This window comes from Mustelus asterias, chromosome 3 (assembly GCF_964213995.1).
Source record: "Mustelus asterias chromosome 3, sMusAst1.hap1.1, whole genome shotgun sequence".
Lineage (NCBI taxonomy): Eukaryota > Metazoa > Chordata > Chondrichthyes > Carcharhiniformes > Triakidae > Mustelus > Mustelus asterias.
The window spans coordinates 95,077,113-95,093,139 of NC_135803.1; the positions used below are offsets into that span (position 1 = coordinate 95,077,113).

The 16,027-nt window shown below is 40.3% G+C and overlaps 1 protein-coding gene across 4 annotated transcripts in view; it reads right to left on the minus strand.

Annotated features, from left to right (window-relative positions):
* Positions 1-16,027, minus strand: part of dnah1 (dynein, axonemal, heavy chain 1) — a 510,234-nt gene that overhangs the window by 29,572 nt on the left and 464,635 nt on the right. For all 4 annotated transcript variants that reach the window (XM_078209369.1, XM_078209371.1, XM_078209370.1 and 1 more), the window contains 3 exons: positions 15,686-15,862; positions 10,811-10,981; positions 249-379 (listed from right to left, as the gene is read on the minus strand). In XM_078209369.1, the coding sequence (XP_078065495.1) occupies positions 249-379; positions 10,811-10,981; positions 15,686-15,862 (479 nt within the window). The remainder of the gene's footprint in view (positions 1-248; positions 380-10,810; positions 10,982-15,685; positions 15,863-16,027) is intronic.

Consider the following 16,027-nt stretch of genomic DNA (forward strand, 5'->3'; position numbering starts at 1 on the left):
AGGCCTGATCATATAATTGAGCCAGTGTCATTTTGGTGAATGTTATGCCTACTATTGTGGGCAAACGGGTTGATAGTCAGCCTTCTAATCCTTCCAACAATTCACCACAATTTTGCAAGTCCGAAGATGTGAAGCAAACTACTCCAGAATCCTACTGCTTGAGGGCTGGAAAGGGACTGCATTCACTTTGTGAGTGCTTTCTGGTGCTGCTGTGTTTGTAACCACCAGGTGGCAGAATGGTTCCATACCTAATCACTTCCTGGATGAGTACAGTGTTCATGGATTCCTCATACATCACTGGATATTTTGCCATCACTTCCTTAATGTTGATCATATTAGGAACTCTATGCAGGATATTTCCACATATCTCCTCTACCATCTAAAAAAAAATCAGTTAAAATTAAAATCAAATTTATTTGGTGATCTTAGTTTCTAAGCATCCCAGTTCCAACTAAGCACCATTTGAGCAATTCTTGCTGAGCACCCTTGTGAGTTGATGACGGACAAAGTTGCCAACTCTCCAGGATTTGTAATGGGTTTCCAGAAATTGAAGATTAATCTCCAGGAATAAAAACATAAAATGTTGGAAATACAGAGGTCAGACTATCTTAACCAGAATTAACATTTGAGGTTGATTATCTTTCTGTTGCAAAATAAACTCTGTTTCACAAACCACAGATGCTATCAGACTTGCTGAGTATTTCAAGCATTTTCTGCTTTTATTTTGAATTTCCAGAATCTGCAGTATTTTGCCTTTGTATAAATCTTTAGGATATTGCTGTGAGTGATACGGAGGAAATATACATTTTTTTATATTCCTTCGATTGGCAATGGGACAAAATGCTGTTTAACTGAATCAAGAATTACCCAAGTGGGTAACAAAGGGGAGACTTTCTGCCCCCAATTTCAGTGGCCGGGAATGGCAGCGGGGGCAGAGAATCGAGGGGGAGACCCAAATTGGCTTTCACGCCGGTGGAATTTCCTCACTCAATTGTCCCTGCCCTCTGCCATTGCATGTCAGGAACCCCATTTAAAAACATTTACACATAATTAGCAGACTTCCCGGCTGTATTATTCCCCTCGCCCGGTACAAAAGTCCCCTTCCAGGGTTCCTGACAGGTTTTGAAAATGGTGACCTGGTGAGTAAAACCCACTGGGATCACACAGGTAGGTTCAGCTCCCAGGGAGGAGAGGATCATGCCTGGGCACTGCCTGGACATGAACTTCTCCCCCGGCAACTGTATTTACCTTTGTACCCCCAGTGGTTTGATTTACAAAGTCCTTGTTTTACAAAACCAGGGGGCACTGCCAGTGGGCTCCTGTTGTGGTGGCTCAGGTTGCCAGCGGGGTGGGGTGGGGGGGGGGGAATCCCTGAGGATGGGGGTCTCTTTTCATATTTTCTTTTAAGATTGGGGCACCCGATCTGACAAGAGCCGAGTTTGCTGGTGGGGCAGGCTCCACCAGCAGGATGTCATGGGACCTGCCTCTTCACTTTTTGCCCCCCCAAAGTGTTTAAAAATAGGGCGGGAAAAGCTGGCAACCACTTTTCCCTCCAGAGACAACACTTAGAAAAATCAGAAAATTCCACCCAAAGAGTGTATTCATTTTCTGATCTGTACAGGTGGATGTTTCAGACAATGACAGGATTGTGGGAGCAGGGACATTAGAATTGAAACCTGATGAAACCTTCAGAAATATATCCAACCAGAACTAGATAGTAAGAGGGCAGAACAAATATAACTATAATAATTTTTCAGTTTAGAAATTGATATAGTAATAAGAGTAGGATCTGTGGATGCCTCCAAATTTTTTATTGGGTCAGCTGGTCTGATTGCAGCCTGCACCTGCTCCCTAAATCCCACCCCTTCAGATCCTGTCCATCAGGATGCTGTGACTATGAGTGAGGCAGGTATCAGGATCCAGGAGATAGCACTGGAGGAAACTCAGCCCTTTCACTTGTCAAATATGTTTGATGTTTTTACAGCATGTGTGGACAAGAGCAGCAACTGCAGGAAGGATGAGAAAACTGAGCAAAGTACTGTAGTGCCGGGACCATCTGAATGGGGAGAGTAAAAAGGAATGTAGTGGTAGTAGAGGACAATTTAATTAGGGGATTAGATACTGGTCTGCAGTCAAGAGCATGAATCCTAGAGGTTACATTGTTTGCTTGATGCCAAGGTTAAAGGGCAGGACCTCTACACTAGAGAGGAACTTGAAGTGAAGGGTAAGATTCTAGTTGTGGTGGTGTACATGGGTACCAATGACATAGATAGGACTAAGAGAGTGAGCAGCTGGGGACTAAATTAGAAAGCAGTACCACAAAGGTTCGCCAGCTGAGCCACAAGCAAAATTGTCATAAAGTAAATAAGATCAGAGAGTCGAATATGTGGCTGAAAAATTGGTGTACGAGAAATGGGTTTCAATCCATGAGGCACCAGCCCCAGTACTGAGGAGAGACAGCAGTACCTTTAGAATGACCTTCACTTGAACCCGCTGGGATCAGTGTCCTGGCAACTCATATAGAGAGGGTTTAAATTAAATAGTGCAAAGTGGAGGGTTCATGTGATGGGAGATTGAAAAGTTAAAGAGAAAGGAGAGGGCTACAGTAGAGGATATGATAACCAGAGTGTGACAGGAAGGGACAGTGCATTCAAACCTAAGAGTGCACCAACAAATAAGGGAAAAACTTTAAAATGATAAAATTAAAGGCTCTTTATCTGAATGCATGCAGCGATAGTATAAACAGAAATAAATAAGATATAATAGCCATTTCAGAGATCTGGTTACAAGGTAACCAAGGCTGGGAATGGAATATTCAGGGATATTGGACGTTTTGGAAGGACAGGATAAAACAAAAGGTGGGGTAGCTCTATGAATAAAGGATGATATCAGTATAGCGATGCTAAATAATCTTGACTCGGAAGATCAAGATGTAGAATCAGTTTGGGTGAATATACAAAATACCAAAGGAAAGAAGTCACAAGTGGGAAGTTTATAAGCCCCGTAACATTGTCCTACAATGTAGAACAGAGCATAAATCAAGAAATAATAGGAGTTTGTAAGAAAGATAGTGTAATAATCAAGGGCAATTTTAATCTTCATTTAGACTGGACAAATTAAAAAGGCAAAGGTTTGAGGGGAGAGCAGTTCAAAGAGTGTATATGGGATTGTATTTTAAAGAACAATATATTCTTGAATGAAGGATAACAATCAGTTAACTTCTGTTGTAATACTTTGCTTAGTTAAGAGCCAAATTGTAGCACAAAATGTGGTCAAAACCAATTTAGGAACACAGGAGCAGTAGTAGGCCATTCAGTCCATTGAGCATGCTCTACCATTCAATACGATCTAATCAATGCCTTTTCTCCACAATTCCCATATCCATTTGTGTCTTTGGTGTTTAGAAATCTGTCAATATCTGCCTTAAGCATACTAAATGACTGATCTTCCACAGTCCTCTGAGGTAGAGAATTCCAAAGATTTACAACCCTCTGAGTTGCCTCATCTCAGTCCTAAGTTTCTTCCTTCTTATTTTGTGTCCCTCAGTTCTAGAATGCCCAACCAGAGGAAACATCTTACTTGCATCTACCCTGTCTATGCCTTTAAGTATTTTGTAGGTTTTAATGAGATCATCTCTCATTGTTTAAAGCTCTAGAGAATACAAGTCCATTTTCCCCAGTCTCTCTTCACAGGACATTCCTACTATGTAGGGGACTTTACCGAAGCCTTCTGAAAATCCAAGTACACCATATCCATATCCCGCCCCCCCATCAGTTGTTAATGACATCCTCAAAAATCTCCACCCTGGGATGCGCAATATCAGGTCCCAGGGACATATCAACCTTCAGCCCCATTAATTTCTCCAATACAACCTTCTTACTAATACCAAATTCCTTCATTTCCTCATTATCCCTAGTTCCTTGGATCTCTAATTCTGGGTGATTTCTTGAATCTGCCTCAGTGAAGACAGGCACAAGGAAATCGTTTAACTTCTCAGTCATTTCTCTAATTCCTGCCTCAGAAATCTGATGCCCTCCCTTCTATGCCAGTTCTTCAGCCACATGTTCAATTGCTCAATCCTCCTATTCCTATGCTCATTATCATGTGACACTTGGAGTAACCCTGAGATTAATGCGTTTGAGATCCAGCTTTTTAATTTCCTTCCCAATTTCCTAAAATCTGCTTTCAGGACTTGATCCCTCTTCCTATGTCATTGGTACTAAAGTGGACCATGACCTCTGGCTGTTCACCCTCCCCCAGAAGGATGTCCTCTAGCAGTTCTGTGACATCTTTGACCCTGGCACCAGGGAGGCAATGCACCAGCTTGAAGTATGTTTGCAGCTGCAGAAACATCTGACTGGTCCCCTGACTATCAAATTCCCTATTACTATTGCTCTTTCAGTCTTTTTTCTCCCCTCCTGTGAAGCTGAGTTACCCATGGTGCTATGGACTTGGCTCTGGCTGCACTCCCAAGGATCAAGCATCTTCATCAATATCCAGATTGGAAAACCGACTGGCAAGCAACATGACTCAGGGGACTTCTGCATTACCTGTCTGATTCTCCTAGATTGCCTGGTACTCACCCATTCCCTCTCTACCTAACTTGTGATGCGACAGCCCCTCTAAACATGCTGTCCATGTAGTTCTCTGCCTCATGGATGTACCAAAACCCAGAATTCAAGCATCTGCAGCCATGACACGCTCACCAGTTGATGCTCCATGCATGAGAGTAGCACTCAATGCAGACCAAGCAGCACTGAGGACCCCCTCATTTTATACTATCTAAAAACAACCAATTCAAACTTCTGAAAACCAGGTTAAGCTAGCTACCTAATTAACTAGCTGCAGTTGCTCTCAGTGATCTTGTATATCTCTGCTTGAGGCTGGAATAAACTTAACCTCTCAAAACCTAAGGAGTAATTTTTAGTTAATTGCTAAGTTAATAAAACTAAACTTTAGATAGAAATTAACTCACCAACTCTTAGTGCACACAAATTTATGGTGGTCATTAATACCCGAGTAGGAAAATAGATTTGGCATCTGCTAACCTTAGACTCAGATAATAAAGATAAGCCTGTATGGGTCAATCATCAGCAGCCAATAAATATATGGTCTTTGTGCCTCTTGATTAAAGATCAAAAACTGTTTAAAGTGAATCAGAGCATAAGTTAATGAGATCAGTTAAATTGACCACCAGTCAAAGAACAAAGAAAATTACAGCACAGGAACAGCCCTTCGGCCCTCCAAGCCTGCACCGATGATGCTGCCCGACTTAACTAAAACCCCCTACCCTTTTGGGGACCATATCCCTCTATTCCCATCCTATTCGTGTACTTGTCAAGACGCCCCTTAAAAGTCACTACCGTATCTGCTTCCAGTACCTCCCCCGGCAACAAGTTCCAGGCACCCACTACTCTCTGTGTACAAAATCTGCCTCGTACATCTCCTTTAAACCTTGCCCCTTGCACCTTAAACCTATGCCCCCTAGTAATTGACTCTTCCACCCTGGGAAAAAGCTTCTGACTATCCACTCTGTCCATGCCTCTCATACTCTTGTAGACTTCTATCAGGTCTCCCCTCAACCTCCGTCACTCCAGTGAGAACAAACCAAGTTTCTCCAACCTCTCCTCATAGCTAATGCCCTCCATACCAGGCAACATCCTGGTAAATTTTTTCTGTACCCTCTCCAAAGCCTCCACATCCTTCTGGTAGTGTGGCGACCAGAATTGAAACTATATTCCAAGTGCGGCCTAACTAAGGTTCTATAAAGCTGCAACATGATTTGCCAATTTTAAAACTCAATACCCTGGCCGATGAAGGCAAGCATGCCGTATGCCTTCTTGACTACCTTCTCCACCTGCATTGCCACTTTCAGTGATCTGTGTACCTGCACACCCAGATCCTTTTGCCTATCAATACTCTTAAGGGTTCTGCCATTTACTATATATTTCCTATCTGTATTAGACCTTCCAAAATACATTACCTCACATTTGTCCGGATTAAACTCCATTTGCCATCTCTCCGCCCAAGTCTCCAACTGATCTATATCCTGCTGTATCCTCTGATGGTCCTCATCGCTATCCGCAAATCCACCAACCTTTGTTCGTCCGCAAACTTACTAATCAATCCAGTTACATTTTCCTCCAAATATTTTATATATATTACAAATAGCAAAGGTCCCAGCACTGATCCCTGAGGAATACCACTTGTCACAGCCCTCCATTCAGAAATGCACCCTTCCACTGCTACCCTCTGTCTTCTTTGACTGAGCCAGTTTTGTATCCACCTTGCCAGCTCACCTCTGATCCCATGCGACTTCACCTTCTGCACCAGTCTGCCATGAGGGACCTTGTCAAAGGCCTTACTGAAGTCCATGTAGACAACATCCGCTGCCCTACCCTCATCAATCATCTTCGTCACTTCCTCTCAAAACTCGATCAAATTTGTGAGACACGACCTCCCCTTCACAAAACCATGTTGCTTCTTACTAATACATCCACTTATTTCCAAGTGGGAATAAATCCTGTCTCGAAGAATCCTCTCCAATAATTTCCCTACCACTGATGTAAGGCTCACCGGCCTGTAATTACCTGGATTATTTTTGCTACCCTTCTTAAACAAAGGAACAACATTGGCTATTCTCCAAACCTCTGGGACCTCCCCTGTAGCCAGTGAGGATACAAAGATTTCTCTCAAGGCCCCAGCAATTTCCTCCCTTGCATCTCTCAGTATTCTGGGGTATATCTCATCAGGCCCTGGGGACTTGTCTACCTTAATGTTTCTCAAGAACCCCAATACCACCTCCTTTTTGATCTCAACATGACTCAAACTATCTACACATTCTTTCCCAGACTCATCATCTACCAAGTCCTTCTCTTTGGTGAATACTGACGCAAAGTACTCATTTAATACCTCGCCCATTTCCTCTGGCTCCACGCATAGATTCCTTCCCTTGTCCTTGAGTGGGCCAACCCTCTCTCTGGCTACCCTCTTGCTCTTTATATATGTATAAAAAGCCGTGGGATTTTCCTTAATCCTGCTGGACAATGCTTTTTCATGACCCCTTTTAGCCCTTCTTACTCCTTGCTTATGTTTCTTTCTACTTTCCTTGTATTCCACACTTGCTTCGTGTGTTCCCAGTCTCCTACCTTTGACAAATGCTTCCTTTTTCTTTTTGACTAGGCTCACAATATCTCTCGTTATCCAAGGTTCCCAAAACTTGCCATACTTATCCTTCATCCTTGCAGGAATGTGCTGGTTCTGAATCCCTATCAACTTACACTTGAAAGCCTCCCACATGCCAGATGTTGATTTGCCCTCAAACATCTGCCCCCAATCTACATTCTTCAGTTCCTGCCTAATATTGTTGTAATTAGCCTTCCCCCAATTTAGCACCTTAACTTGAGGACTGCACTTATCTTTATCCATCAGTATCTTAAAGCTTTCACAGTCAGAGTTATCAACAGTGCAGAAGACTGTATAAGTATGAACTGAGACCTGCAGTATATCACACAAACACTGAAGCCATAGCTAGCCACAGAAAGCAGGAATAGTCTGGTCAGCTCTACTGGCAACCTACACTTGTCATCGAAAAACCAACCTAGAGGTGACTGTAAGCATTATATTAGGACCTTTGGGAATAGCTAAAAAAAAGTTCAGGGGCTTGATGTCTCATTTGGATCACACATGTAACTAAGTGTAAGCTTACTGTAAATATGAGTCAAGTGGGAACTGTTCAATGAAGATTAAGAAATGATTTAAAATTGCACATTCATGTTGTTCTATTGGGTGCTAAACCTCGTCATGTTTGTTGTAATTCTATGGTCACAAGCTCAAAGGGATAATTTCCTTATAGGAATCAACCATCGAACTGACTATTTTGAGTTGTTAAAATGTTTAATGATTAATCAATGACCTCATAGTAAAGGATCCTCTCGGCAAGAGTGATCATAATATAATGGAATGCCACATTCAGTTTGGAGTGAAGGCAATTAAAAGAGTATGAAGACAGGGTTGGTACAGTGGACTGGAAAATAGGTTAAAAGGTAAAAACGAGATAAGCAGTTGCAGAAATTTGAGATATTTCAATAACTCTCAAAGATATATTGGAAATATATATTTGAGAAAAAAGATTTGATGAGAAGATTGCTCCATTTGAGACTAAGGAAGTTAAGGATGGTGTCAAATTGAAAGAAAAGGCTTACAATGCTGGAGAGTGCCAGAAGACTGGGACATTTTTATTTAGAAATCTGGAAAGGTTGAATGGCCTATTTCTGTTTCTATATTATTTTCAAAATAATCAGAGAAATAAACTTTCCCAGACTGTTCTCATGCTCTATATACACATGCCAATTTACAAGCTCTGTACGTTTATATATTTTCTGAACAAATACTGCTTTAGTAGGCCTTGTGTTTTTTTTTCCATTTACTGGCCCTGGGTAAGCCACAAAAGCTCCTGAATATGGAGAAAGAAATGTGAGATGGCCCATTGGTAAATGAGACTGAAAAGTACTGGAATTGGAACTGTGGTAAATCTTACCATTCTGATGAAAATTTCTTCCTTGAAGTTAAAATAGATGGAACAACAATTCTTATAGCTTTTAATGAAACTGCCTAATCTTCCAGCAGCAGAGATCAAGAGCGCTCACATCATGCTATAGGTCACAAGTGAAAAAGATCAGATTTGACAGCAGCCTTTTGTCTGAAATATGTCTTTTATGCCCAGTTTGTTTCTCTCTTCTCATAAATGTGTTAACCCTTGCTTAGGTAGCAGAGGGAGTAGTGCCTCAGCAACAGGTAAATTGTTATTTATTTAGTCGGTGTTGACAGGCTATTCAACCACCAGGAGCAATACAGTGAGTCCAATCCTTTTCTTATCCAATGCCCACATGTATGGACTTCCTGGTATAAGTGATCAGGAGCAGAATTTCTGGCTACTTCTCTTTCCACTTTTAGCTTAGAGGCAAGGAGGACAGTTGTTTTGACCTTGAGGCCAAATGTTGTGATCTTGAGTTGTATTGATTAATCTGTTAGGCAACTAAGATCAATTATCTCCCCACAAGTCAAGGTTCAAACCTGGAACCTTTCTGGCGTGCATGGCTCAGTATTCGATTAGCCAGTTCAGTGACCAAGTAAGCAATCAGTGGGGCCAGGGAGCACATTCTGCCTGAAACTAGAACATAGAACATAGAACAGTACAGCACAGAACAGGCCCTTCGGCCCACGATGTTGTGCCGAGCTTTATCTGAAACCAAGATCAAGCTATCCCACTCCCTATCATCCTGGTGTGCTCCATGTGCCTATCCAATAACCGCTTAAATGTTCCTAAAGTGTCTGACTCCACTATCACTGCAGGCAGTCCATTCCACACCCCAACCACTCTCTGTGTAAAGAACCTACCTCTGATATCCTTCCTATATCTCCCACCATGAACCCTATAGTTATGCCCCCTTGTAATAGCTCCATCCACCCGAGGAAATAGTCTTTGAACGTTCACTCTATCTATCCCCTTCATCATTTTATAAACCTCTATTAAGTCTCCCCTCAGCCTCCTCCGCTCCAGAGAGAACAGCCCTAGCTCCCTCAACCTTTCCTCATAAGACCTACCCTCCAAACCAGGCAGCATCCTGGTAAATCTCCTCTGTACTCTTTCCAGCGCTTCCACATCCTTCTTATAGTGAGGTGACCAGAACTGCACACAATATTCCAAATGTGGTCTCACCAAGGTCCTGTACAGTTGCAGCATAACCCCACGGCTCTTAAACTCCAACCCCCTGTTAATAAAAGCTAACACACTATAGGCCTTCTTCACAGCTCTATCCACTTGAGTGGCCACCTTTAGAGATCTGTGGATATGGACCCCAAGATCTCTCTGTTCCTCCACAGTCTTCAGAACCCTACCTTTGACCCTGTAATCCACATTTAAATTAGTCCTACCAAAATGAATCACCTCACATTTATCAGGGTTAAACTCCATTTGCCATTTTTCAGCCCAGCTTTGCATCCTATCTATGTCTCTTTGCAGCCTACAACAGCCCTCCACCTCATCCACTACTCCACCAATCTTGGTGTCATCAGCAAATTTACATGCAACTTGCTTAATTCATTGAAGAAAATGATCAGTTTATAAAGTTTTTATAAGTTTTGGGTTGATGTCTAGAGACCCTATTAATTCTTCAGATCATCTTGACAACTTGGTCTTTGGAAAATTAGCTGCTTTTTGCTAGTTTTGAATTTAACAAATGGATTCTTCACATGCAAAATGCATTGATACTTTGATTATGGATCGCTGAAATATATTCATCCCCCTACATGAAACTTATTAATGGGTAATATGTCTCTTGGAAGCATGTGACAGAGTAAAAGCAACAGTTCTGCATTTGTTCAAACTAGCATTTTCCACAGACCCAAATACAATCTAGATTTCTGTACTTTGAGGATGGAACTTGCTTCTCTTGAAGGGTACTGAATTTAGGCCAATCTAAATTCAGATGCAAGATTGTGTTGTCTACAATTAAGCACTAAATTGGCAGATTTACTCAGGACACAATGAAGACTGGTATGAAAAATGGGGACACTCAATGGCAACATTTGATTGAAGATGGGCATAAGGTGCATTGCTAAGAAGGCTATAGGCAGCTTTATCTTATCACTAGCCTGCACTACGTTTGACCAAGAAATGCTTGATGTCAAGACAGGATGATAAAATAAAAATATTCCATTCCACATCACAATTTAACCAGATATATAAAAGCAAAGAGTCTAATACTAACACGCTATGTGGAGTAACAAGTATTTAAATGACACAAACCTCTTCAACTCCTTTGCCACCGCTGGTTGATGATTTAGGCTGAAGCAAGACAAGGCAGTTTAACAACACAGTTGTTTCATTCTGGGCAAATGTGATATTTGCATTATCATGTAGTCCAAATATTTCTGGGGTATCGTTAAGTGGAAGAGATTTAATATACTCAAGGTAACCCTGTTAGAGAATTGAATGGTATGCAGGGTTAGAAACATCAAATGCACTTTTATGATTTTTATGCATATACTGTAGATCTGTATATAAACACATATTTACATACATGGCACAAACTTCTGGTATCCATGACCAACATTATACAAACTAAAATATCACAATTAATATAAAATCCTTTGGTTTCTTGTAGATGGGTGATGAATATTAAACTGAAGCATAAGAAACCAGGAAACTTAGGGCTAGATTTTACGGCTCCCCTCCCTGCCAGGCATGTTTTTCCGGGTAAGGGGTAGTGGTGCCATGCAAAATATTTTGGGTGCCTGCTCATCTCTGTCCCACGCACCTCTGAGTTGTTCCCTATAATACAATACATGGGCTGAATAAGTTACCCACTAGACTACCTGTCCTGAGGCCTACTTAAAGTCCTTAACTGCCCAATTATTTGACAATTAAGATTGACAATCTCAATTTGCCTCCACAGCCATAAACCAGATGTTTACCAGCTCTGGCTCAGTTGGTAGCACTCACACCTCTCTGTCAGGAGTTTGTTGGTTTAATGCTTACTCCAGAGACTGAGCACAAAAATATAGGCTGAGGAAGTGTCAGAGATGCTAAACCTATGTCCTGTCAGTTCTCTGAGATGGACTTAAAAGGTCACTATTTCAAAGAAAAGCAAGGAAGTTATTCCTGGCATCTTGGCTAGTATTCATCCTTCAGAAAACATCAGCAAAAAAAAGACAGATTATCTGGTCATTATAACATTGCTGTTTGTGGGGGATGGCTGTGTGCAAATTGGCTCCCATGTTTCCTGTATTACAACAGTGAGTACTTCATATGGATTTCATTGGTTGTAAAGCAGTTAGGGACATCCTGAGGTTGTGAAAGATACTATATAAATGCAAATCTTTTTTTTCCAAAATACATCTATCTCTCTCTCAGACAAATCAAGAAGAATACAATGATTCCAGATTACTTGCAACATTCCACCAGTTCAGACAACACCCATTAACCCCAATCCTGTTCTGCTCATCATGCAATTCTGTCTTCTAACACGAGCATGATTTTGATAACAAGTTTGCTGTGATAGTTTATTAAACACTTTTTTGAAAATCCCTACATACTGTAGCCAGATGGGCAATGATGATGGTAACTGTGATAATGAGAATCAAGCATGCTGGGAATTTTGGTCATGTATTAAACACAGATGGAGATCAGAGAAGGGTGCAGCAAATCATGACCTGTCCTGTGAGATGTGACGTGACACTTCCTGTGTTGACCAAATAAGGATGATTGTTTGGACTGATGCTGGACATGCCAGAGCCATTGATTCCATATATGGTGAGGCTATGTAATTTACATGCAGCCTGGTATAAACATTTGGGAGTTGTTTAGGAGTAACTCTTGGCTATAGTCAAACATTGTGATCAGTTTCCAGTGGTATATTGGCTGAGTGCAAGACAACTTTCTGGAAGAATATGCAAAGTTTAGGATAAAAGATGTCTTTGTCCTCAGCAGACATTCAAGAATCACATTCGCAATGTATGCCCTGAAGAACATCTTCAGAGAATAACAAAGAAACCACGAGGTAGCTTCATACGAAGAGCAAACCTGGCCAATTCACTCAAGTCGTTGTTTTCAGTCAGAACTTAAAGTTAGAGTTAAGAAGGTTAAAGTTAAATGAGTTAAAAGGTTAAAGTTATGTGAGTTAAAGTAAGTGTTACAACTAATGTGAGTTTATGTTGAGTATTATTGGTACCTAAAGTACTAAATAAAGAGAGAGGTTTTGTTCAAGTGAAAACTGAGTCGACTCTGTCCTTTGGTTTGTCACACAAGGGGAAAATATCTAGGAAAAGGGTTTCAGTTTTCCAGCCGGATAACAATACTGAATTTATTACAATCTCTTTCTATCTAAACAATCACTTAAAGTATATCCAAAATTCTTGCAAGGGAAACAAATATACATACAAACAAACTTTGCAGCGTAATAGATTTGTCAATTTCTGAAAGGGGTTGAGAGATTTATTTTCCAGCAGGGTCTGTGGTTTCACATAGAAAAAAATTGACAATGCTTTTTCTTTGGGTGTTTTCTAGCATTTTGGAACCTGCTGTCATTATTATTATGCAAGTACCCATCAAACCATAAATAATATAATCTGGAAAGCCTTTGGTCACTTCGGTCTTGCTCTCTGAAATTATTTGCTTCACAGCTTTGTTCAAAAACCTGCTCAAAGCCAATCTCTTCATCTTGGTTAATCCTTCTAATTTCTCCTCACCTCACTCGGTGTCTGTAATCTATGCATATTCTTTACATGCCTTGTGACCGTTTTATGTTAAAGATGCAGTTTTATTTTGAACTCCTGGCATGTGCTATGACAAAAATGTTGAAATAAAGCAGTTCACAATAAAAAAAGTATTCTCATCTTTAATAAAACAGTCCAATAAATCTCATGTTAGTTAACAGCTGGACAAGATGTAAAAATCCTACTGAAGAAGATTTGAATTGGGCGGGAAGTGATTCCAACATGTGGGAAATCCAAAATCAGCAAAGTTATTTGAACTCAGTACCCAATCAGATGAGGAGAGACAGTGCTATCTGGTTATTTCGAACAATTGCTACTCCACTTTCAAACAAAAAGGACTTGTTGACTGGCTCCAGTTTAACTTTTCCTCTAATCTGATTGTTGATAGTGGCAATAATTGATTTTAATTGTAAAAGGTTGCCACATTTATAAAAATGCTTGTGTCAAAAGCTGACTAGTAGCATATTAAATACTTACATTTGTATGGTGCTATTTTATGTTTCTCTAAAACTCTGCATACATTGAAGTGTACAATTTTAAGATCTGGAAACAGCAGCCATTTTGCAACAATGTTACAAAAACAAACTTTCTTAGGTTGTGATATTTTGGAACTGTGTCTTTAATTAAGAGAACAATAGATGAATGAATGAAGGGGGTTATATGACCTGCTCTGTATTCTGCTGACACCAAGTCTGGTGGTTTGGTTGTTAAAGGTTAAAGAGAAGCCCAGGTTGCTTTGAAGGGCAAAGGAGCAAGATCTTCACATCTCTAAACAATGATCAGAGCAGCTGTACTAACAGTTGATGGGCTGTTACTTTCCAGTCCTGGGGGTGGGGAGGGGGGGGCGGTGTTAGGATGAGCAAGTTTTGTAAATAGTTATACTTTAAACTGTCTATTTAATTCCAAACTAGAATGAAGTTGGGGGTTTAGAGGATGGCGAATTAGCATTTCTACCTGGATACAAGTCCCAGATGATTCACATTGACTTGGAGGTGAGCTTTAGGCAGGTAACAAGCCATTGAATGCCATCATAATATTGGCTTGCAGGTTTTTCTTAATGTCACAGATAGGTGAATCTGCGAGTGAAAGAGGGAGAGAGAGAGAGACAAAGCAGAGGCAATTAGTCCTTCACCTTGAGCAGAGAAAATGCTGGTGGGACCTTGCGTTCATATTGATGAGACTGAGTTCATGAGGATTTAAAAAGGGTTGGAAGATTTGCCTAGCTTGGTGAGAGAGAAGAATCTTCAATTAATTCTTCACTGTAAAAGTCAGTTCTGGGATTTGGAGTTGCTGGGTTGGGAAGGAAAAGAAAGGAAGTGAGCATTTAGAATCATTATGGACTGGTTCCTGCAGAATGAATTGTCTATTTAATAGACATAATAAAGTATAACGTTGACTCGGAATTTTCCAAGATTTTTAAAGTTGAATGGAAGATTTTTTTATCCTGCAATTTTGAGTATAGGTTGCCTACTGAATAATGTTTAGATAATGTTGCTTTAGTTTGCTTATGGCTTAAAACTTGAAATCTTGTGTGATCCCTCCAGTTAATTACTGAAAATTCAAATATCTTTCTAAACATTATTGATCTTTGTGGTAATTGTAACAATAAGAAATTAGATAAATGGTTACTTTTTAGTTGTCCAAGACAGTGGGAGATCTCCCTGCTCTTCAAATTGTGACATAAGATCTACAAAAACTACCTGAACATGAACAAAAGATTTCCATTATAAAGATCAAAATTTTTTTTGTTAGGTATGGATATCAGGGGATTTGGAGCTAAGGTGGATACATGGAGCAGAGGCAAAGATCAGTTATGATCTAATTGAATAGCAGAACAGACCCAAATAAGATGAATGGCTCCTACAATAAAAGCAAATTACTGCAGATGCTGGAAATCTGTATTAAATACAGAAAGTGTTAGAAATATTTAGTAGGTATGGCAGCATCTATGGAGAAAGAAACAGTTAATGTTTCAAGTTGAATATGATTCTTCTTCAAAGCAGAAATAAGGTGAACATGTGATAGGTTTAAATGGCTTGGATGGTCAGGGTGACACCTCCAACTGTCAGCCAGTATTTTGCACTCCATATCCTGAGCTGGAATGTGAACTCATAGACTTAGAGGTGAGTGTGCTACCAAATGATGTAACTTGGGGATGGTTTTCTGACATCACTCCTAGCATGGAACTTTGCCCTTCAGCAGGACAAATGGGAAATTTGGATATATTCTATGCAAAATATTCCCATCACAATGGCAGGGAAGACTTCCACATAAAACTATAAAATTACCTCTTTAATTTTTATATGTCAATTCAGAACAAGGATGCTAACTTTACAAATCTGCTTAGAAGCTTTTAAATAATGAAAAGATCAAATAAAAATAGAAGCTTTAAAAGTTTTGCACTTGCTTCAAGCTCAGTGTCAGTATCGATTTGCCTGTAGATTCCAGACTCTGAGTATACGAAACCTTCTTGTAGGACATCTGGATTATAAAAGTCTGCCAAAATGTTCATTATGCACCGTCTGTCCCAGTCGTCTGTCACACGACCTCCGTAATTAATCTCCCCAGCTGTATACTTCAGCACCTGTGAAGCAAGAGCAACAGTCCATTAGACTATATTGATAAAAGCTCAAAGTATTTTGGGTATAGCAGCTTTTCAGCTTTACAACATCTTAGCAGGGTTCATTCTTCTTAATAACTGGTAATAACTCTTATGTTTGAAGGTTTCTAAGCGAGCATCAAGAATTCA